Source organism: Sebastes fasciatus, chromosome 7 (genome assembly GCF_043250625.1).
Source record: "Sebastes fasciatus isolate fSebFas1 chromosome 7, fSebFas1.pri, whole genome shotgun sequence".
Taxonomy (NCBI): Eukaryota; Metazoa; Chordata; class Actinopteri; order Perciformes; family Sebastidae; genus Sebastes; species Sebastes fasciatus.
The window spans coordinates 26,363,679-26,388,579 of record NC_133801.1 but is presented as its reverse complement, the minus strand read 5'-3'; the positions used below and the strand labels follow the sequence as shown (position 1 = coordinate 26,388,579).

The 24,901-nt window shown below is 40.5% G+C and overlaps 1 protein-coding gene across 2 annotated transcripts; it reads left to right on the top strand.

The window, feature by feature from the left end:
• Positions 1-286: 286 nt before the first annotated feature.
• tbx4 (T-box transcription factor 4) lies at positions 287-23,745 on the top strand. 2 transcript variants are annotated; one of them, XM_074640662.1, is made up of 9 exons: positions 287-546; positions 4,347-4,492; positions 4,911-5,005; positions 15,337-15,456; positions 16,608-16,755; positions 20,162-20,314; positions 20,637-20,725; positions 20,911-21,146; positions 21,227-23,745. In XM_074640662.1, the coding sequence occupies exons 2-9, from the start codon at positions 4,349-4,351 to the stop codon at positions 21,889-21,891; spliced, it is 1,650 nt and encodes a 549-aa protein (XP_074496763.1). In that variant the 5' UTR covers positions 287-546; positions 4,347-4,348; the 3' UTR covers positions 21,892-23,745. The 2 variants fall into 2 exon arrangements, with proteins under 2 accessions (XP_074496763.1, XP_074496764.1); XM_074640663.1 differs by lacking the exon at positions 287-546 and having other exon boundaries at positions 4,037-4,492.
• The last annotated feature ends 1,156 nt before the right edge of the window (positions 23,746-24,901 follow it).

The window sequence follows — 24,901 nt, the reverse complement described above, 5'->3', positions numbered from 1 at the left end:
CTCAGAGGAGGCTCAGTCCGCCTGGGAGGCACTGCTCCCCGGCTGCAGCGTCAGGGCCAGCCCGGTGAGAGAGAGAGAGACACATGGGGGGACAAATCACTCTCTCCATCTCCATCTGCTGCCTTCACACTTCACACTCATAAAGTGGTCTGATCAAGTGTGTGCGCGTGTATATGTGTGTGTGTGAGTGAGTGTGTGTGTGTGTGTGTGTGTGTGTGTGTGTGTGTACACAACACAGAGAGCGCCCCCCCCCCCTCAGTGCGCACCGCACAGGCGCAGATTGCAGCTTTGCTTTGGTTTGGTGCTGGTGCTGCAGAAGAGAAGCTGAAAGGCACTAAAGCAGCCGAACCGAGCGACGCACTGACACTTCCCAGCGGACAGCCGCCGCTGCAGCCTCCATCCAGACTCCCGCTTCTTTGACAACAGGCGCTTTTAAACCCACGTGTGTAGTAGGTTGTAGTGGAAACACCCCGCTGTTAACAGGCTGAAGACAGAGAGCTGCACAGGGATGGATTTAAGCAGATGATAGCTGACTGACTGCATGAGGTACAGTAGAGACGCGTCTGTTTCTGCTTCTGATAAGCTGCAACTGTAAAGTCATTATCTGCTGATTATCTGCTTGCTTGTAAACAGAGACGGTATCAGAGGCTTTATAAATAGGCTAGTGTCATCCTGTGAGAGGAGAATCAGCTGCGATCATTAGACTACTGAACTCCCACCGATCCACAGGCTGATATGGAAGATCTGAATCTGACAGTTATAGGGGGAGAAAGCAGGAGAGAGTGAAATAGGCTGAAGAGGTCCAGCAAATTATTATAGAATAATACTGTTAAGAGGCTGTCCTTCTGTTTTTTCTGTATATATATATATATTTTTTTTTCATTACATTGTTATTTTTATGTAATAGGCTAACAATATCCCATGGGGAAAATGTTGGTCTTATTTCCTACAGATGAAGGCTATAATTTATTTTTCACACACTTTATTTTCACATAATTATTATTATTATTGTACATAATCACATGATTTTAATTTCATTGCTTGAATATTGGCAGGCATTAGAAGATGGCAATTTGAAAGGTACTGAAATAATGGCTATGATTTTAAATTAATGATGTTTAAATTTCTTTATTTCCCAATATGGAGGGTGTTGTTGAAAGGGTTTCTAATTATCCTAAAGTAGCCCTGCATGGCTAAGACAGTGGGTATAAGCCTATTATTCTTTTTGTATCCTATGGAGCATGTGGTTGGAGAGCCACACCTGATGACAGTGGTCATTTGCATTTCATCTTTGGAAAAAAAAAATTGCAAGGTTATTAGATTAAATACCAGACCTCGGCTTTAATCTGTTTCAGTATAGGCTGAGGCAGATTTGCAGTGAAGTGTAATTATATATTGTCAAACTATTGCAATGGAGATGTTTGAAAATGTTTTGTTTTTTTTACCTGTTTTATTTACGTATTCATGATATAATACTGTTTGTTGTTTGAGTGAAAAGCCTCCCTGTTTATGCTTTAGGCCTTCAGGCATCAGAGCTGCAGACACAAAATGGCGGCAGATTGAAATGTAGTACAGCTGTCTCAGTTAACACACACACACATTTCTTTCTCACCTTTTCAGTCACTTTAGCACAGAACTTCTGTTTTGATATATTTACTTTACAGTGTTGACAGGTAATACAATGGCACAGTGTGTGTGTGGAGGAATATGTTTTGAGATTGAGTGTCCACAGAAACAGAAACAGGGTTCTGGCTCGTGCTGCTCAGTTAAACAGCACTAGTGAAAGGCCCAGTTTAAGGCTCTGTGGTCATTTTCCCTGTCAGCCCCTTATCTTTATTAGCGTTCACAAATGTCTCCATCAGTTTACACTGGACGCCGCCTCTCCATTTTCATAGCTAAGAGAGAGAGAGGCCGTCCTCCATGTGTTTACTGACTGGCCCACATCCCCATCGTGCAACCCTGAGGAGCAGGAACAGCTCTGGGATTTGAGGGGCAGGGAGAAGAAAGTTCACACTGATGTATACAGTATACTTTGGGTATAGTTTATGCCTTATTTCTTCAGAGAGATGTGTCGTATAGAACACTACAGAGTCACGGGAGAGTGACGAGAACCTGTGGTCAGTGTGAAAGACAGTAGCTGTAACTGAAACATGATATGAAAGACAAATTATATAGTTGGAAAAATGAAAAATGTCAGTGTGAAAGTGTTGAAATGCTTTTCAAATTCAGGCCAGAAAAAGAGAATTTTTTAATAAAGTAAATGTTTTTGAAGTTTGTTAATCCCTTCACCAAATAGTTCCAGACTCGTGAGTAGCACTCAGAAAACAGTCTGGAGGCGGATGAGGCCGACGTGAAGCTCAGAGCAGCAGCAGCAGCAGCAGGATGAGACACAGACACAGATGTGGAGTTATGAAGCAGTGTGAAAGACAATCTGCAGTGGTTCTGTAGGTGTGGTGGACAGAAGGACTTATGATTGTCAACATAATGACAAGGATAAATACATCTTCCATTTGTACTTGTGCTATGTTAGTTTCACACTATTTTTAAAAAAACATCTAATCCATCTAGATTGAAACTGCGTGTTTCATAATTCAATTAAAAACTGCTCTTCACATGTCTTCTCATTCCAAACTGCACTCTCGGTTTTTACGTTTTTACTACGGTTATGATTACAGTATGTCAGTGTGATTTGCTTGCTGAGGCTTTGATCCAGAGTCTCTTCCACAAATCTGAAATAAAACCTGAGCTGTTGACTTGCTGACTGCCTGCCATGGAGCCGGCTTTAAGTCTGTAGGGCGAGACGGTTGTTAGGTTCTGGGACTCGTACAGGACGTAAAGCTCAATAAAAATCTGTGCAGGATTTTGTGCACTCTTCACTCCTCTAAGAGGAGAAGATGAACAGATGTGTGAAGTTTGCCCCATTGCATGATGGGATGCAATGAAGCAGTGTTTACCACCTTGATGCTGAACGACTAAATATTGCATTCAGTTATTCTGCAGCCCCTAAAATAGATGAAATGTTAAGAGTGATTTTTTTTTAATTTGTCTATATTTATATTTTTTATATTTAAAATAGTTGAAATCTAGTGATTTTGTATTGTTCATATCTTAATATGTGGGAATGTATTCTGTCCATATTGAATCTAACTATTTAAATAGTGTCAACAGTACAAACAGTATTTCAAAAGGTGGCCTTCAATCGTCAACTGAACATGTTAACTGAATGTGACGTTTTGCCACATGTTCAACTGAACCATTTTCTTCATGTCTACATAATAAGCCACTGTAAATACTACTTGGCTAAAGTTAACACAAGTTAACCTATTTTTCCCCGCCAACAAGTGACTTTGCCAGACTTTCTCAGCAACAGCAGCAACTGGTGGCTGAACAGCCAGTCCAATCCAAACAAATGACCTGGTTTGTGCTGAAGAGTTATAATATTCTATATTACAAACATACGCTTATGGAGCTGATAGAGAGAAAAAGAAAGATTTTTATGTCCACATTTGACATCCTTCAGTTCGACTTAATGCTTAATGCAATTCAAGTAAGACTTTTTTTTTTCTTGTAGTGGGAGATGGCATTTATATTAGAACACCTCAGCAGCGGATATTCTCAGAGCAAGACGGGTATTCATTTCAGGAAAGGGAGGGATTTTATACGCTACAATATTGAATATTTCAATTTCCATTCGGTTGAAAATGTGTGAGCTGTCAACATCTGCTGGGCTGCAACTTCAACATTTTACCTCTACATTACTTACATTTATATTAAACAGAGGATGTAATGTAACTATCTGTTGCTTGCATATTGTGTTAACACAATGATGAAATTGAAATGTCAGTTAACTAAAAATTGAAGAAAAAAAATTAATAATGATAATAATACAGAGACTCGCAGGCAAGTCAACATCATAATCCATTCCAACACTGTTGATACAATGCTTTTTAGGCAAAGGTATTTTTTCATCAGTTACATAATTCATCATTTTGTCTGTATTCACAGTAAAAATTGCCCAGTAAAACAATGTAGATTAATGTAGAATTTGAGTCTAATAGTTCATACTTGGCAAAAGGCCAACAGCACCTCATCATACTCATCAGAAAAGGTCAGTGCAACAACATAGTGTGGCGAGCACTATACACATCTATAGGCTATACTGAATATGAATATGAATATGTGCGTTTGAGCTGAACTTGATGGCAGTGATAACATTTCTACAGTTACTATATGGGATTCATAAGATGTATTATTTTCATTAGGGAGTCTCCATTATATGTTCTCTCTGCTTTCACAGCTACTCACTGATAAGTCTGACAGCTGAGTATTTTCTTCTAATCGTGCAGAGATGCTGCAGGAGAAGCTTTCAGCTGTGACGGATGAATGTATGAGCCGGGTCCAGACCGGCGGGGAGACGGATCCCCTTCCAGACCAGTCACGAATGGGCCCCTCCACAGCTCCCAGCATTCCCAGCTCCAGTGAGCCCGACCAGGTATACGCATGGAGACCCTTGAGTCCACACAGTAAAAAAACACACAGTTGCATATTATGAATGCAGTTTGTAGGCTGTTGAAATATGGAAGGATGAATCTCTAGTAAGATGTATGTTGATTTTTTTCATAAAAAAATATAAATCAAAACATCTGACGAGGTTCAGTGGAGAAAGAAACAGCGGAAACATCTGCTTACACTAAAAGGTGTGGGCTGTCATACCAACAGTACCTAAACCCAACTCTTCATTAACTGATGAAACTTTTTAAGGTGTCAAAACAAATGAAATCGAGTTGATTTTATATTTGACATATACTGCAGGGGATTTTATACGTTGCTCTGTAGGGTGTTTATATGCAAATACTTTAAATGACTTTGAGGTTTGTGTGTGTAACAGTGATTTCCTCTCTCTCTTTCAGAACATTGAGAACATTAAGGTTGTTCTTCATGAGCGGGAGCTGTGGAAGAAGTTCCACGAGGCCGGCACAGAGATGATCATTACTAAAGCAGGCAGGTTAGTAAAGCAGCAAACACACTAAGCCATCAGTCACAGAACAAGTCGAGACTCAAAGATGGGAAAATCATTAAGTTCAAATTCTTAATTTAAACATGTTTCAAATCCACCACCAAAAAGTAATGTGCTTAGAAAAGTAGTAGTAGAAATGTGTATTCCATTATTAGAAATGACCCTAATAATCAGTGCTGGAAGAAGTATCCATTATTCTTTTCCATTAGTAAAAAAAAACTGTTTCAAGTAAATGTCTTGCATTTAAAATTGTAGAAATATAACTTTAATATTGAAAGCCCCTTTCAGAGTGTTATTGTCGATTTTAGCATGTAAAAAAAAAACATGTTAATCATTTCATGTACTGTTGGGTAGTTTAGTATAAAACAATACATCATTTTATAAGATGATCATGGGTTTTTTATGTAAAATCTTAATATGTGAAGTGACTAATTATAGTCAGACATGTAGTGGAGGAAACAAATTAAATTCCCTCAGAAATGTAGAGTAAAGAACAAATGATTCAAAATCATATTTAAATAAGTACAGTACTTGAGTACATGTACTTAGTTACGGTACACAACTGTTAATAATAAATCATTATTATTTCACACACCACACAAAAGTGGGATTCAGATAAAAGTTACAAATAAATTAAAGCGTTACAACATTAAAACTAAAGTTAGAGTTTAGTCATCACAAATAGAGCTGCAGTGGAAAACTGTTTCACTGGATGTCCACCAAGACGTCAACAGGAAAATGTTGCACATGTTATTAGTCAAATCATAATTTATATCAAAAGCTGCTCATGTGCTTTATAACGTTTGTGGAAAATTACAAAGAAAGTGATATTTAAGTGATGGATTCATACCTTTCTATGGCCATCTGTTTAAACAGCTAACAGTAACATATAGCAGTTAAAACTTTGTCTCTCAGGAAGAAACAGAAAGTTCCTGCAGCAGTGACTACATAATTGAAAACACAAATGACTGCTCGGCTTGTTGGATTTAATGCGACCTGAGGATTAGATAGGGGGGCCTTTGGACATTAACCAGAGAATGAGTACACTCTCAAATCGACCTCCGCCTCTCATTCCTCATGGGATGTTTTTTTTTTCCCAGTAAAAAAAAAAAATGTAAAAGGTCACCACATTTTTTCCTTAATGCTGCATAACGGTAAGAGATGGGCTTTCCCTTGTCCAGCTGATAAAGTGGGCTCTGAATCCTTAAAGCCCTTTGAAGGGGCTGTGCCGAGGTTTAGCCGTGCAGCTGTGCTGGGAAACCTGTCTGGGTTTACCTACAGTATACCGTCAGTCTGCAGCAGACACGCTGAAGGTCACACAAAAACTGGCTTCATCCTTCAGAAGCAACAGCTCTGAAACTGAGCTCACACTAAATGATATCAACACCAGACTGAATTATTCAAGTAGGTTATGAAGTATGAATAGTGCATGTAGAGCTATGTTATCAGGGCAGAACACATTTGGTCACGTTAGTAGCAGCTCAGTAAAATATAATATTAAATCTGACATTTGAGCAGAGCATTCTATCAATCATCCTGTATGAGTTTTTCCAAATATTAATCACAGAGCAGACAAGGAAATGTAACAAAATTAATAATCGAAAGCAGGCGCAGATTATAAGATAAGATAACTTCTGAAAGTCTTCTCCGTGCTTGATTGTTAAATTCTGTCAGATGTATGGCATCAACCACGACAATGGGGGCAGGTTTGTCTCTTAATCAGAGTTAGAAGTTAAATTATGAAGCAGAAGCCAAATTATTTAAGAGACTTTATTATTTATTCGATATGACAATATATGACGAAGAACAATATGAAGTTGCATTCTAGTTGATAAGGGAGTGAAATATCTGGAAAAAAAGAGCCTTAATGAAATAAAGCCTTAAACTCATAAATCAAACAAGAGTCTACAGCCAGAGGTTGTACGCAGTGCTTTGAGCTAAATGCTAGTATGGCAACATGCTCCCAATGACGATGCTAACATGCTGATGTATAGCAGGTATAATGTTTACCATCTCAGTTAAGCGTGTTAGCACATTAACATTAGTTAATTAGCACTAAACACAAAGTACAACTGAGGCTGATGAGAATGTAAATTAGTTACCCTTCGCCAAGGAGGTTATGTTTTGGTCCGCATTTCATGAAAACTTAGTGGAAGGGTGTAGCAACCCGTTCAATTTTGGAGCGGATCTGAATCACGGGGTGGATACACGCATTATTTTTCACTTGGAAACAGCCTTGGCGAAGGTCTATGCTTTACGAGTGAACTTCTTAAGGGATCACCAAAGTGATTACAATTCATCCTGTCGTGTAAGTGGACCAAACTTCATGGCAATCAATCCAGCAGTTGTAGAGACATTTCATTAAAGGTCCCATATCGTGCTCATTTTCAGGTTCTTACTTGTATTTTGTGTTTCTGCTAGAACATGTTTACACACTATAGTGTTAAAAAAATCCTTTATTTTCCTCATACTGTCTGCCTGAATATACCTGTATTTATCCTCCATCTGAAACGCTCCGTTTTAGTGCATTTCAGCGGAATTGCAACATAAATGCTGTCAGCTGATGTTATTTACATACACTGCAACAGGAAACAAACTGGGACACATTTAGAATGTTTACGTTTAAAACCCTGTAATGGTCTAAATATTGTACATTTGTGACATCACAAATGGACAGAAATCCTAACGGATGGTTTCAAACGCACAATTTCTGAATACGGGCTGTGTGTATTTCTCCGTATATTGAGCGTTTTGATAGTTTAGCAGTATTTATATAGCACTTAAACCTGCTTTATAATATAATAGACATGAAAATCTCACTTTTTACAATATGTGACCTTTAAAAGCCAAAAATGTCAACCTCATGGTGGCTCAAGATGAAAGATCAGGGGATCACCACAGTCATTTGGATTCATCTTCTGGCGATGATGGATGTCTGTAAGGCGAGTTGGGGAGATTTTTCAGTCTGGAACAAAGTGGTGGACCAACCAATAGCCATGCCACTAGGTAATCAGATCATTGCTTGTCTATTCAGAGAGCTCAAAGTGAGATGACATTAAAACTGTTTTGTTTTTTGTTTTTTTTACATCTAATCAACAATCATTATTAGACCAAATCAAATTAAAACAATCTAGCCAATTATCAATTTACATTTTTACAGAAACTGTATTGTTCCAAGAACAAGCTCAAGTTCAGACTGATATGTTTTATGATGGAAACCAATTCATACTCGTGTCAGATAAACTAAAGCAAGCACTTGTTTAGTAGTTTTGGAAAGTCTGGAGAATTACATCACTGAAAAGGCAGGGAACATAAAACATTTCTCAGACTGAAATTTCCTTCTTAGAAACTAACTTTTTATTTATTTATTTTTCGTTTACAGTCAGGTGAGACAAAGATTCTCTGGACAGAGAACTTGTTCACCTTGTTTGCATTTAGCTTTAGGTTAGGTCATGTCCTGTAAATGGGATTTTTTTTCCCACTAATACAATAGGAGCAGCCTCCAGTCTGCTGTGGGGCTTTTCAGGAAGTATGATGGTGTCAAGATGTTTCGTCCTGCATACAGTACTAAGCGTTAGTTTCATGTATCAGCAAACGAGTGTTAGTCAGATATTTAAATGTTTCCTAACTAGCTGCAACAGCACAATGATTCCTTAGAGCATGTTAATATTTTCCTTTAAGCCAAATAAAACCTCATAATTATATAGACAGACACCAGTTTTCACAACTTGGTAGATTTTAAGTTACTTGTCAGCAGGGTGATGGGCCTATATCCTAATTTATTGCATGTCTTCTTTGATGACTCATTTGATGTAACACACGTAGGGTTACCAGGCGTCCCACTGCACAGACTTATGTCCCTTTGTCTCACATTCCATATAACATCACAATACTCCACATTTTGTATTGCGTAGCATTGTTCAGTTTAAAACAGTGTAGACATTGCCGATGGCAAACTGCAGCTCAGAGCTGACAGGCAGCTAATCTTCTCAGACATGAGGAGGCAACAACCCTGCCAGAGAGACATTTACAAACAAGTGACCGGGCTTTTTTGACATGGCAACCTTTCAAACAAAGCAATGTCCATTTGCTAACCCGCACTATACGCTGGACTTTTGGTCTTTGAGTTGTACGCCGTTCAACCAGTGGTTATTTTTCCTTCTTAAATTGTTTCATTTGAATAGTTTTAGAGGCCTGTAGAAGCAAAAGGTATTTTACAAGAAAAAGCAAAGATTGGAGTAAAATCAGAAGAAATAATTTTGTGCGTATCATCGTTCCTGTCCTGTCAATAATTCAGAAGCTTTTATAATTAATTTTGTAACCTCATGGGGTGGTCCTGACCCCCACTTGGGTGCCCTAAAGCCCAGGTTTAGATAACATGGTAAACCTGTTTAAAAACACTCTGATCTCTGGTCCAGTTGACCTGAACTTTCCACTGTACGGCTGTTGGCTAGCAATGACTGAATGAATGTGTTACATTCAGTATCTTTGTAGTAAAATTACAGTAAGATTGTAAAAACAACCAAGAAGGGAGAAGGTGATACAGGGTATCTCTTAAAAAGAGTCTTCAGTGTATGATACAGTGGACGATGGTGAGTGACTATGTGGAACTGAAAGGTTAAAGGTCAAGGGGAAAGGAGTCAGTGTGTGTGTGTGTGTGTGTGTGTGTGTGTGTGTGTGTGTGTGTGTGTGTGTGTGTGTGTGTGTGTGTGTGTGTGTGTGTGTGTGTGTGTGTGTGTGTGTGTGTGTGTGTGTGTGTGTGTGTGTGTGTGTGTGTGTGTGTGTGGTTGTGGCAGAGTGGATCTGCAGGGAGTTGAGTGTTGATGCGAGCAGAAAGCCTGTGACAGTGAGGGTTAAAACGGACATTTCAAAGCCATGTCAAAACGTGAAGTGTCACGTGTGTGATTTTATACATTACATGATGAATTGACTGTCAGATTAAACTGCTTTCATTAAGGATTACTTCTAAGCTAAAATGCTGCTGAACTTTGTACATGTGGGATGTGTTTTTGAGGAGTTTTAAAGTATTTGGACAATTTAAAAACACAACATCAAAAGTCCAAACAAACAGACTTCTAACAGTTTATGAGCACTGTAAAAATCTTAATAATTAATGAGGTGCCCTTCCTGTCACACGCAGTAGATTAAATAAAATCATCAAGATCAACTAAAATGTGGGTTTTGTAGTATTCCAAAAAGTAGAATTTTGGCACGTGTTTATTCCTTGCTAATAACACCCCAATCAAAGATGATTCTACTTTAATCATTGTCATAAAAAAGTGAAGCTCTTTACGAGTCTCCCCTTTACAGACATGCCCACTGATAATCACATGCAGTTTTAGGCCAAGAAGTGGCATGTGTTATTTTCTCCTATTCTAAAATGGTGTATTTGAATATTTCTGCATACTGGGGTGTTTAAACAGTCTTGAATGACATAAATTGGGTATCACTGTAAAGCTGAGACTCTTGACTCATGTGTGATGATGTTAGTCCCCATAGTAGCCATTTCATTGTAGTGAGACCATTTTTTAAAACTTGACCTCACTGTATAAAATGATCTGTGGTGACCTCTAGGATAATCACAGCCTCATGAAACGTTACAGCCACAAACTAGAGACCTACGGCATTCAGAGGATGTATGGCTTTCCTAGCTAGATTGACAATAAGGGGGTTTCTGAGCAGTTTACACAACAGAAGTGTTCGCCATCCAATCGCCGAAAAATGCAATTCCTGCAGAAATCTCCAAATGTCAAAAGTTTTTGATTTCGAAAACTCACAGCATGGCTTTTTCTATGGTGTTCCTCAAGGTCTTGGTGTCTTAATGTGGTATTTTGGAGGGATTATTGATCATTTGTATCAATTCTCCAGTGGTAAAAATATTTTTTGTTAAATTTAGCCCCAAATCTGTGGAACAAATGGTGTCAACCCAAAAATTGCAGCAACAACTTATGAGACATAATAGAGCATGGGGATGGACATCATATACTTCTATCAAAATGTTCTAAACCCTTATACACTTTTACAATTTATTTTAAATAATGAATGAATGAATTAATTTGTGTTTATTTCTGATTAATGACTAGAACAACTTGACACACAGTGCTGAGCTGCATCTCAAATCAATCTTCAGGTTCCCAGCTTTCAGATGATGTACACCACTTCTATGTGACATCTGCTGTTGACCTGCTATCTCCCCCTACAGACCCCCTGTACCCCCCCCAAAAAAAAGACAAAAACGGGTGTCTCTGGGTCTTCGAGGGTTAACTACATTTTGATATTCGACACTCAAACTGTCAACCTACTTTATCTGAGTCCTGGTTTAAAAAGAGTTTGGGTCCCACAGTAAGATCTGAGGAGCGTCCATGCAGAGGTGGCAGGGGAGGAGGTACAGATGCAGAGCAGCCAGGCCGTCACGCAGGGGATCCCACATTTCCCCGACACTCTGAGAAGAAACTTGCTCAGTCCACTCCCATGCAGCACCTATAGCTGAGACTACGAGACATGTTATTGTGAGTGTCATTGTCCAGGCGTAATCCTCCCTCTTCAAAGCACCCAGTGCAGCTCTTCCTTCACTCTCCCTCTTTGTACACAGCCCGTCAAGAGAGCAGCGGCGGGTTGATAAGAGGAATCCGGCGCCCACAATAGGCCGCGTCTACTAGGTTGTAGCGCTTCATCATCTCCCCCCCCCACCCTCAACACTCCTTTTGATCTTGCCGTGGTACTGGAGATTCCCAGAGAGGGAATGGATCACTGGAGGGTCTAAACATGTGGGATTGTTAAGAGAAACAGCTGGCTGGGCACAGAAACACACACACACCCTGACACTGATATCATACACACACTCTCCGACTTCCATTTCTCATGCTCGTCTTAAACTCACTCACTTCGTCACACCCCCGTATGTATGCACGCCTTCATGTTGCCTTTGAAAATCAGTCGTCAAGAGTCGCAATACCTGGATTTTTACAGATGTAGCGGATATGCAACACCAAGATATACGTATGTTTCATCACATAAAATGATAGGCAGACACACAGGCAGCTCATCAACAGGACTATAAAGAAAGACACTTTGCCTGAGAACAGCTTCACAAAGAATAAGGGAGGTCAATACAGATAAAAAATCACAATATATGTTATATTTCAATATTCAACTGAGAAATCATTTATCCTGCTAATCCAAATCGTTCCAAAACGTTTGACCTAATACAAGCAGAGATATTAAAGGGATAGCTGCCTCTGTATAAACGGTATATGGTTGACAGGTTTCTATCGTCTTTAATATACAGTATGTCATCATATTTGTCAACCCTAGACGACAGTGGTTGTGCTGCTGCTCATTCTCTCTCACTACTTTTTACTACTGTGACTTTTTATTCAAAATTCAAACAATTTTTTTAAATGTCGACAAGATGGAGAAAACTAGTGAGCTGTGCTGGATGGATAATCCTGACAACGAGAACTATCTATGATGTGTGAGTGAGGAAGCATTTTTGATTCAACATCATAGTTAAAAAAAACATCATAAACTAACTAACTGACTTTGTAAAACAGAATCTTGTCATCATCTTGTCACTCAAGTGAGGTAGTGAAAATGTTTTTGAAAAAGTGACATAACCAAGGCTTTTAACAATAAAGGGTTAAAGATGTAAAGGTCCCATTACAGATCGCAGTTCAGCTGAGATATTTAAACACTTAAAGGAACAATGTGTCGCATATAAGGGGATCTATTGGCAGAAATGGAATATAATATTAATACTGTAAGTATGTTTTTTTAGTGTATAATCACCTAAAAATTGTTGTGTTTTCGTTGCCTTAGAATGAGCCATTACAAACGGAGCCGGCCGCCACGTTTCTACTGTAGCCCAGAACGGTAATAGTACCTCTCCAACATGCTTGGCACACGGGAGAAGTTTCAGTTATTAATAATAATAATAATAGTAATAATAATAATAGATTGGACTTAATATAGCACCTTTCAAAAAACCTAAGGACGCTTTACAAAGAGGGCACTCAAAATCAAACTAATAATAAAACGGAGGAAAAAGAACTGTAGCTATTAAAAGAGTGATGGGTAGAAGGAGTTAGCTGAGGTCATAGGCTTTGATGAGGAGGTGATTGCTATCTGCGACCTCACCGCTTGATGCCGCCAAATCCTACACACCGCACCTTTAACAAAGAGCTTGTAGGATCGCCTAACTGGAACCACCTTCCCAATAGCTCAACTGGGAGGCTGTGTTCAACCCTCCCCCTGTACACTACAACTGGCCCAGTGAGCCAGGAGGTGTAAAAGTAAGCACACGGTACAATTTATTGCATCTCCCTCTCACTATGACTTCAAGTGTGGCTATTCTGAACAGGTATAAACACTTTTGCTTTATGCCTCGGGCCACACTGGACGCACGAGACAGCTACTTGCTTTTCATAATGGCCATTTCATTTCAGTATAAATGTAATTTATATTTATTTTAGACAGGAAAAGGTTAGGAAGCGTGCGCTCACTTGTAAATAATAGTAATAATAGATGATTAAAAGCCAGTACTCCGATACATACACCCTCAATTACATCACTACGTGCAAGTCACTGCATTTTCTACAACACTGTCCTGCAATTTCTCAATGTCTGTGAAACATTCTACAGATATAGACATTTAAACTGTAGTAATGTTGCTGGTATGATGTCAATACACGGTCAAAAGATCATTTTCACTGTCTGTTATTGCTGTGAAAAAGGCGAGACCCCGAATCTCTAGAAGAGACGCAGCTGAGCCTCACCTGAGCCACGCTGCTCACGCAGGCTGTATGGCTGCTCTAACCTGTTAACACGGACGCTGAAATAAAAAGCAAGAGGTTCCACGACGCATAGGTGCTGCTCGTGCATCCGGTGTGGCCCAGCCGTTAGAGCATGTGATTCTAGGACCAATCTAAGTTCGTATCTCTACAGGACCGAGACACATTCATTTGTGTATAAGATTGTGGTGCATCCAGTTTATCTGTCTGGCTGGACAGCTGAATAGTGAGCAACAGGGTGCTTCGCTAGGTAGTTGTAGCCATATCACACAAGTCCGAGGGCCACATGTGTTGACACAGGCCTCCATCTGCTCTGTCTGTGTGGTGTGAGTGGAGCCACAGATGAGAAGAGGTCTGCTTTGAATGTTCCTCTAAGATTAACCCGTCTTTCAGTGAGGATGATACCGGGACTGATCTCTCCTACCGATTGGATTTGAAGCCTGGGAGAGAGATTTAAATTACCTGCCCCAATCCCCCTGCTCTCTCTCTGTGTTACGTGAGGGAGTATTTACAGTAACATGATCAGATGGTGTCAGGCACTATGAGCTCTTTGAAGAAGGGCATTTGCACCGATCGGAACAGCAAGTATGGAGATAGGGGTTTTGATGCTACACCATTTTCCCAGAAAGCACGCAAAGGCTTTCATGAGGGTGTCCTCCAGTGTTTGACCCCGTTGCCATGGACAGCGCCCACGGATAAACTGCAAGCCTTTTTGACCGTAGCCTCTTGAGCAATGACGAGTCAGCTATCTAAACTGTTGTCCGATCTCGGGTGCCATTAAAAACCACTTAGGGCTTTATAAGGGGCGCAGAGCCCTTTGCGAAATTTCCTTTGGCGCAGATGGGATGAAAAAGTTTTTGGTTTCCCAGAAGAGGTCAGGAAAGGTAGCTCCCTTCATGTGTTTTATGGCTTTGAGTGCTATATTAACATATTCTGTCTTGTAGTCTGGAGGCATTTAAAAGATGAAAGATGGAGCGTGTTCCCATAGTTTTTATGGCCTCTCGGTATCACAAGTATGAGAGGATTTCAGTCTTCTCCCAAATAAATGCCTGCAAGGAGACAAATCATTACCAGGCCAGAAATTATGAGATTTTTGACAATAAAGATGACATCAAGAAAATGATCCTGGGAGGTTTGGCAAGTGGGTTTTATCCCATAATGTGCTTAGTGGGGTTATCTGTGTAGAAGAAGGTTTCTGAGCTGCAGTCAGTGAGCTAATCGGATCTTCATCTGCACTATCCGTGACGATACTACAATTATCCTGCACACACAACTGTTTTTAAATCCCCTGAGTGCAAAATATAGACCTTTGGTAAAAGGTAAAAATATGTTGCATATGAAAAGGAAGTGATTTTTTATTAAAACTCACAATAATGTATACAAGATTAGATCAAATCCTTCTTAAAGGTTCTAACCACGCTGATTTCTGTTTGAGAATAAGAACTTATGTTGGTGCTTAAGCTAATTAATCTAATCAAATACTTTTCTATACTTTCTAATCTAACACTTTTCCTTTACATTCTTCAATAGGAGGATGTTTCCCAGCTACAAGGTAAAAGTGACTGGGATGAACCCCAAAACCAAATACATCCTACTCATTGACGTCATCCCAGCTGATGATCATCGCTACAAGTTCTGTGATAACAAGTGGTAAGTTTGCAATTGCAAAGCCATAAATGAGTCTTGTTGAAGGTTGCCCCATGGCCTCCTACTACAGCCTTACTTGGTGTGGTGTGACCAGAAGCTTTGCTGATGTTAGATATTGCTGTATAACTGACATTACAATTGAATGATCAAATGGGTTTATCACAGAAAAAAGCAGAAAACACACTCATTTCCTGCTTGAAGTCCCATTTTCCTCCCTACTACTTTATAATACTATGACTTTATTCTCATAATACTACCACTTTTTTACTCGTAAACTTCTGACTTTATTCTCGTAATATTACAACTTTTTTTCTTGTAAACCTATGATGCTATTCCCGTAATATTATGACTTTATTCTCATAATATTACGACTTTTTTATCATAAACTTCTGACTTTATTCTCATAATACCACCACTTTTTTTTCTCATAAACCTATGAGTTTATTCTCGAAATCTCAGATTTTTTTTATTTTTCCTCAATGTGGCCCTAATACTCCGTCGTAGGACACAACTGGCACACAATCAACAAATCATAGTAGACTATAGCCTTACAATGTATTATTTTCTATATGTGTATATCTAGTGTTTCTGCAGATCTTCATTGGCTACGCCTCCTTACTTGCAGGGTACAGTCAAGATGCTTGTCAAAGAGAAAAAGCTGCTGGACTGAACTCAGTATTTCTCCAGTTGACCCTGTATCTGGAGGCAATGCCATTGCAGTCCGCCATCCATCAGTATGACATTAGAACTGGCACTGCCATGGGTGGACAGAAATGTTTTGCAAAGGAATAGCTGAAAAGAATGCAAAAGAAATCACCTTACAGCCATTTGTTTCTGATCTTGTGGCATGGCCGGCAGTTGGTGGGTTCTGGTGTTCCTCAGCGACACCTTGGAGAAGCATAATTAGTAAAGATGTTTTAGCAGAGGCCACCTCCCTCCAGTCTAAGGGATTTAATACTGTGAGGACTGGAGAGCAGTGGTGTTCTCCCCCCTCTATATTATGGTAAAGAAGACCTGGCTCATGCGGTGAAAGGAACATAGGAGATGTATTCTCTAAATGTTGCATGGCATTAACTCAGCTAGAGGCAACATTGCATTAGATTTTTTTTTTCCTTATCACAGTTTGCTTCTGCTTGTCTCTCAATCTGTTTTAGGATGGTGGCTGGCAAGGCTGAGCCAGCAATGCCAGGAAGACTCTATGTGCACCCTGATTCCCCCGCCACAGGAGCTCATTGGATGAGGCAACTGGTGTCGTTTCAGAAGCTCAAGCTAACAAACAATCACCTGGACCCTTTCGGGCATGTGAGTACCTGCAGAGAATATTAGTACTTTCTATAACTCAAGACCTATTCAAAGAAAGGGTTCATATTTTTTTACAAATGTATTACATTATTCCAGTAGTTCAATAACATTTTACTCACCAGTTTAAATGCTAAGATTATGAAAAGATCTTTACAACGGTGTCATTTAGAAAGCAGTGGTTTAATATGGTTAATATGTGGACTCAATACACTGTGTGACTCATGTAGCTTGTTGCTACATCCCTATATCTCTCAAATACATCTGGTGACTATCATCCAGACAAGGAATCATGGAAAAAACTACTCAAAGAAAACCTATGAAAAATAAATATAGAGAGAGAAGTGAATTTTTCTTTGAGTATTCAGGAATTGTCACATCTTAGTCAATTCCATAACAAGTCCAGTGGACTTCAAAAATAGGCTACAGCTAATCTAGTGGCCCAGCTGTCTGAATATACCTCCAACACTCCAACATACTGCTGAATTTTCATGACTCTGTTCGGCCAAAAATCCCACCCAATGTCCAAAACATCGCAGCGAGAAGAAACATCTCAGCTGTAGTTGATACATGTGCAAACAGCAAAAGGTGAAGGTGTTTTTCAAAGACAGATTTGTGAAAGGAAGGATAAAAGAAACTGAGGAGGCAAAAGGCTACAGAGGAGGAGGAGGTGAAGAGTATGACTGTGGCAGCGCTCCCCAGGGGGACTCTGGGATAGCTTGTCTGAAGCCATCCCATCAATGGACGGGCTCATTAGGTTCATAACCTCTCAGATCAGTGGCGGGGCCTGCTGTCAGATTGAGTTGAGTGCCTGGCCAGTGATAAGGGCGAGTAATGAGGACAGAGCGAATTTGAGGCCACGGCAGAGCCCAGATGACGCCCAGACCAGGAGGTGTGTAGTAGGGCGGGGCTTCTCACAGCGGAGTGAAGGAACTCCCATTACTGAATGTGTAAAAATTAGTAATTCAACCGAAAGCTCTCACTCTTCTTCTTCACTGGAAATACCCTTTATGGTAGAGAGCAAACTATTGTTCAGTACACATTAACAAGTACATTTCCCATTTTGGGAATCCCTGTGATGATGTCTTTTCAAATGCAGGTCTGTGTCCTATAGAGAGGCAAAGTCCCTCCCCTTCCATTGTCCACCATTGGACCTTATTTCTAAAAAAAAAAAAAAATAGTCAACAGCGAGATATTACATTTGTTGATCATGTTTGAATTGTGGTATGAATCTAGTTTGGAGAAACACCATCTAGTAGTGTAGCATGTGTGATTCATGGCGCAATTCAAACGGGACTAATCGTCATTAACTACGTATATGTTTTTCCTGAAATAAGGTCCCGTGGTGGTAGTGGAGGGACCTCACCTTAATATTGAGTCTATTTAGGGAACCCCAACATATAAGTGTTTGAAAATCTCTGGCCTACAGTAGTCCTGTTGTTGAGTACTTCTCACGCTGTAGAATCATGTTCTACAGGTCTAGAGACTTCTATTCCCAAATTCCTTTAAAATCCATGATAGTCATTCTTCTCTATATTGCACCAAATCCCTCACAAAGCCATCATCCTGTCTTGACAATGGACCTGCTCAGCACCAGCAATACAAACTATCTTCTGTCTAGTGATAGCAGATGCTAGTGACCTGGGACAGATTTGCTACTGTTAGCCACGAGATGTTCAGAGAAATCTCCACTTCAACAGAGCTGATTTGTTTCACACACACTAGTGATGGGGTGGTATCAAAGAACAAGTCACTGATGGCTATTATTAACCCGGTCCAAACACAGAACGCTCATGTGCTATGCTTATTCAACCCAGTACCCCAAAGCCCTTCACGATTTATGCCCATTGCCAGCAGCTGGCACCAATGCAGAAAGTATTATGCCTTAGGGTGTGGAGGATGGGGGGTGGGGGGTGGATGGATGTGTAGACTGGAATTTGCATCCCATCACAGACCTTATAAGGATAATCACCTTATTATCAACCATGACCAACATCTTTACCAAACCTTAACTAAGAGTTTTAGTTGCATAACCATAGCTATACCTTAACCTATAGCTTATTTGCCATAATTACAATCTTTCCCTAACGTCAACCCAACAGTAATTGCCATTCACAAAGGGAAAGATTTTAAAACGTTATCAGGGATGTAATCCGGGTTTTGTAGAACCATCTAATATTGACATTCTTGTCTGGCGATAGGGTTGGCTCATTACATGCTATGGTATTGTCCTTCAAGAACTCAGCACAAGCACATATCAGACGAAGCAAATAATCGTGCCTGAATGTTTTTATATCCAGGAAGATGAAAGCAAATACCTTCTTTAGCTCTTCACTGATCTGAGGAAGGCTACCCCTGATCACCACATTCAGACAGTCACCAAGAGTCTCCAGTATCACCCTCAAACAGCAGCCAGACAGCAGAGCAGACAAAGGTCAACAGAGAGCCTCTGGTTGGCCAGCCAATAGCTTATCTGTGTCTCTCCGGCCTGCCTCAGCAACAGGAGCATGTGAGGACGGGGCCACTCGGTTTTTCAACCTGAGCCTAGCTTCCCTGTGCCCTGTTCAACCTCTGCCTCTTTTTGAGAGCCCCCCGGAGGAGAAGGCTCCTTGGAAGAGTGTCTGGTAAAATGAAGAGATGGAGCCGAAGTGCAGAGCTTGACGCTTATCAGCACTGACAGAGCTGGACTAGTGATGACCCTGCCCTACTGTTGCTGACGCTTCGCTGGGCACAGCAGTCAGCTGCATTGAGAGGGACTGATGCTAGTGAGACAACCTGCAGCCACTCAAACAAACCTAAACACGAAGCATGCTCAGCACATGCTACCTGCTATACTAATAATACACAACACGTTTAGATTCCAGGTCAAGTGCGATGGAGAGGAGAAATGCATCTAATGCAATCCAATCTAACAACTTTGCACTTGAAAGGCTCAATTCCAATGAGGAATTCAGCAGGGAATGGATGATAACAGGAATGGTGTACTACACATAGATAATTCAACCTATCAAGCGAATTCATTCACTAACAACAATATCAAAGAAAGGCTTTATGATTTAGGTGTGTCAAAGGGGTGGCGAACTGGCCAGGAGGTCAGACATTTTCTTGCATGCTCCAATTCCAAAATAGTTCACGTGCAGTGAGATCGAGAACAATATCATGTGGAGCGTCCCAACCTGCCAGAGCATACCGAAGTCGTTTAGCAGATCATCTCTTATTATTATGTCAGTACATTGTTAGTACATCAGGGACTATAAAAGTTCAACTGTGTAATTTAGTGTTTATTCACCATTTAAGCCAGTTGTCATTTCTTGGCAAGCAAAAATGTGTACCACACCTTGGCTGTTCCTAGAACATTGCTATAAAAAGTAAAAAATGAAATGTGTTACCTTCTCTTCCCCCCTCCTAGATCATCCTGAACTCTATGCACAAGTACCAGCCCCGACTACACATAGTCAAAGCCGATGAAAACAACGCCTTTGGATCCAAGAATACTGCCTACTGTACTCATGTCTTTCACGAGACGGCCTTCATCTCTGTAACCTCTTATCAAAACCACAAGGTACAGCAACTATCAACAATATACTGCTGACACTAAAATAGAAGTTAGTGCAGTACTCCTAGTTTTACAAATAAAGTAACACTTCTTGGTGTCAGCTTGTTTTCTGTCTGAGGGTGAAACGTGTTTAACTGAATTGGAAAGTTTAAAAGGTAGTAAATATTTCTAGGTGTAGATTGATGGAATTTAACTATTTAAGTGTGCATAGGTGCTGTGGTGCAGTGGTGCTGGGTCCCACAGCAAAGAGCTTTCCTTTAATTGCTTTCACTGGGGTTTGGTTAATACCAAACAGAATGAAATCTTAAATAAAATATCCTTCTCCTAGATCACTCAGCTAAAGATAGAAAACAATCCATTTGCCAAAGGATTCCGGGGTAGTGAAGAAGGAGATCTGCGTGTTTCAAGACTACAGGGGTATGTTTACACAAAAAGGAACCAGGAACGTGAAACTGATCCTGTAGGACCATTTAGCACACTGGAAGTCTCTCGTAAACATCAGCTTTTTTTTCTGTGTGTGTGTGGATATATACTGTATATAAGACTGTGTTGAGTGGAGTTGCAGGCATGGCAGACCGATTCCTTTTCCTTCTGATGTATAGGAAAGACTATCCAGTGATTTCAAAGAACATGGTTCGCCAGAGGCTCATCTCCTCGCATAGTCACCTGGCGGGGAAGCTCGGAGCAGGAGTTCTCACAGGGCACCCTCAGGTCTTGTCCTCTTATCAGTATGAGACTGGGGTTCCGTTGTCTAACTCAGACCCCCAGGATCCTATCTCGAACCACTTCCCTCAGAGCAGAGATCCCAGCCTTCTGTACCACTGCTTCAAACACAGAGGTATGTTCTTAGCCACTGTTCTTTTAGCCATTGTACAGAATCAGATGTGCCCATTAAGTACTTCTTGTGTCCCTTTGCAGATAATGCCCGACACCTAGAGCTTGGATGTAAGCGGCCATATCTGGAGACATCATCCGGGGTCTCAGAGGAGCATTACTTTCGTTCAGCTACCTCTTATGAGTCGCCCTTACTGTCTCATCCGTACTGCACTGAGGCGATCACCTCTAGAGAAGCATGTATGTACGGTAGTATGGAAACAGAGTCTGGATCTGGGGCAGGGGACACAGACGACCTGAACAACCCCAACCCTTCAATAAATTGCAACATGTGGGCTACAATGCAGCCCTACCCTCGCTATAGTGTGGAGGGCGTCCCGTACCAGCCCTTCACTGCTCACTTCACCAACGCTGCCACGGTCACGCCGGTTATACCGCACCCCACATCATCCATGGCAACACGACCACAGGCTGACCTGGGGGTCTACAACTCAGCTACGGTCCAGCGAGGTCTGCCCATTATATCTCCTTCATCCTCCTCCTCCTCTTCATCCTGCTCTCCAGCTGTTCCGGGATCCAGAGATAGGTCCGGCCATCCACCTCTGTACCACAAGAAGCCAGGGTCACCGCTACGGCCTCACAGAGATTTCTCATCCTATCCCACACAAGGCACTATATCCATCCGGGATCCATCCTATCAATACCAAGTGGGGCTGAGTAGCGCAGGGACTCATTGGACTGACAGCTAATGTGGACCACTGGAGAAACCAGTCTGATGTAAGTCTGAAATTAATCAAGGTTCAAAACCCCCCACCGTGGGCTGCTGATGCTGAGCAATGATAATGAACTCACTCCAAAGCCATTTACATCCATGAATTCTCACTGAAGCGCTATTACATACAACACTGTATGTGGTGAACAGTGGCCGACCTCTTTACTAATGCAGATGTGTAGCATATGTATGAGCCTGTGATCAGATAGGGGGGTTTTTCAATGCTCAAATGCAAAGGGCGTTTGAGTTTGAGCAGCACAGTCTATCAGAGGGAGCTGTACGCTCAAGGACAGAAGACAAACAACAACTATGATGATGATGAAGATGAGGGAAAATCAACAATTGCTGTGCTTACCATTGAATGAAGAGAATGAGAGGCCTAGATATGTAAAATATGTGTTCATGATGGTCTCCCAGGGTAAACTGAGCATGTTAAATGAATAAGGCTGATGTTACTCTATATTTTTCTTATTGTCATCAAATCCAATGAGAAAACCCAAACCAACAGTGTGTTAGTCCCATCTCTCAATATTTTCTGACCCTACCCTGTCTGTATCACTCATCCCCAAGCCCATTGGGGTGAAGATGTAAATCTTTAAAGGTACTATACGTAACTCTCAGAAAATCCTTGTTATTAGTGACACTGGTGGCCGTTAAGTGAACTGCAGTCGTCATGCTGTTGCTTGTGTACGTGCTCGCACTCCGTAGGTGCGAGCGATCATCCTGGGCATCGGCCAAAACAGTGACGTGACATTACACGTATCATATATCACCATTACTAACTGTAATGTTCAATCTCCATAAAGGATCAATCCTGTAAAAGATCAGTTCATTGGTGGCTTTTCATGGTATTTACTGACAATAAGAAAAATATAAAATACCAGCAGCCTTGAGAAGTAGGAGGGGCTGGGGTTGATGTCCAAAAAGTATCACAGATTTTAAAAAATGATCTCCTAATTATTCATATGTGCCTAAATGAGATTTACTGATGTATAGACTAAAAGTGCATTGAGTCCACTGCAACATGAGATTGATCATATCAGAATATAACAGTTCATTGTGCATACACTAAGAATTGTATGCACAAAGCCATTAAATTAGCTAGCTATGTATGCCAGTCTGTACATACAGAGTAATTCAATCATGTGAAAGATGCACCAAACTACTTTTTACAGGTTAGTGCTAGTGCCACGCAACTAGCACTAACCTGAATAAAGCATTGTGTTGTGAGTGTACGACTAAGCCATAGTACTGTGGTTGTTCGTCAGAGCTTGGCTCCAAACTCATGACTCCAAACAGTATTCTAGTGAACCGGGACAGCAACCAGATGCGGGCTTAAAGAACTGTTGTTAAGCCATGGTGAGTATTGGAAAAGAGAGCTGCACACAAATCCCACTCCCAAATGACTTATTTGGAAAAAAATTGTTGCAACACTGCAAATACAAAACAGCCTGAGCAGGCAGGACGGCTGAAAGAAAAGGCTCTCTCTAGCAGTACATACAGTAGAGTTTCAACCTGCATTGACAAGGAAAGATTACCTGTAGGATATGATGGTGATCCCTCATGTATTTGTGCATTGTCCCTTTATTTCATGTTGTTAAATTTATTATAACGTTTTTGAATATATTGACATTTTTGCACACCTGATGAATAAACAGTTTCATGCCTCTAATTGTTTGCTATATTTAATTCAAGACCAACATTGTACTACTAAATTACTTTCTACTCACTTTAAAATGAGATCGTTGAGGCTTTGCATTTAATAGCATTTTGAATGAAATCCATTCTTTAGCGTTTTTTATTAATGGTACATCATATGTGAACCGTTCAACATGGACATTTTTGTTTGTTTTTATTGATGTATGAGAGAATGTCACAAGAAACTGCATGTCAAGATTAGCAGATTTTTTCAAACATAAAGTACAACAAAAATAGTAAAGATTTTATACCAAATAAATACACCAGTCAAAACGGTAAAAAACGCTCTTTGGTGACAAACAGTAGTTGCCACTTAATTTGAATGAGTCTTTAAACATTGCTGTTTTTCAGAGGCCATGGTCCAGAAGTCTTAGGTCAATGAATTCTTACTGCAACCCAGTCGCCAGAAGAAATGTTGACATTTTACATTTCTGCAAACCACGGGATACGTTGAATGTTTCTTTCAGAAATGAGTTTCATATCAGCCTCGTATCACACTTGCAGAAAGGCACAATGCCACGTGGTTAACGTTGTGAGACAATTTGTCAGTTTTAGGCAACCCAACTTGGTTAAGGTTTGAAAAAACATCATGGTTTGTGTTAAAATAATAATGTCGTAAAATAAAAAGATAACAACGTAAGTAGCATAAATAATTAAACAACCACCCTTAGCAGACTTTCTTAGGTAACGTTACGTAACAACGTTGTGCAAAAAGTGTAAAGTCAATGTTCAGTTTTGGTTTCACACAGGAGGGAAAGTCCTGTTTTCGTTTCATCCATCCATCACCCATCATTTGTGGACTTTCGTGTTTGTTATTCTCGTTATTAAACTTTGAAATACGGAAGCTGGATATACTACGTCACTTGCTATGACCGAATGCAAAAACGTCGACATTCGACATATCCGTGGTTTGCAGAAAGGTACAATGCCAAAAATGTTTTCCTGGTGACTGGGCTGCTTACTGAGGCAACTTCTCCATTACTGAACTAGTTTCACTGTACAACCAGCCGATTAGACTGTTTTCAGGCTATGAAATAGGTGTTATCAGTCGCTATAAGCCCCATAGATGTGGGTCAGTAGGGGCCTACTACACCGACTAGTAGGTTTTATCATCTATTCACATGGTAGATCATCAAAAGAAGGTATAAAAGAACATGACAGCGACCTCTAGCGAATGCAGCTGTCTTTGTGTTTGTAGTTATTTTAACCCAAAACACAATGTTTCCCCGAAACTTAACCAAGTGTTTTTTTTGCCTAAACCTAAAGAAGTTGTAGTTTTATTGCCTAAA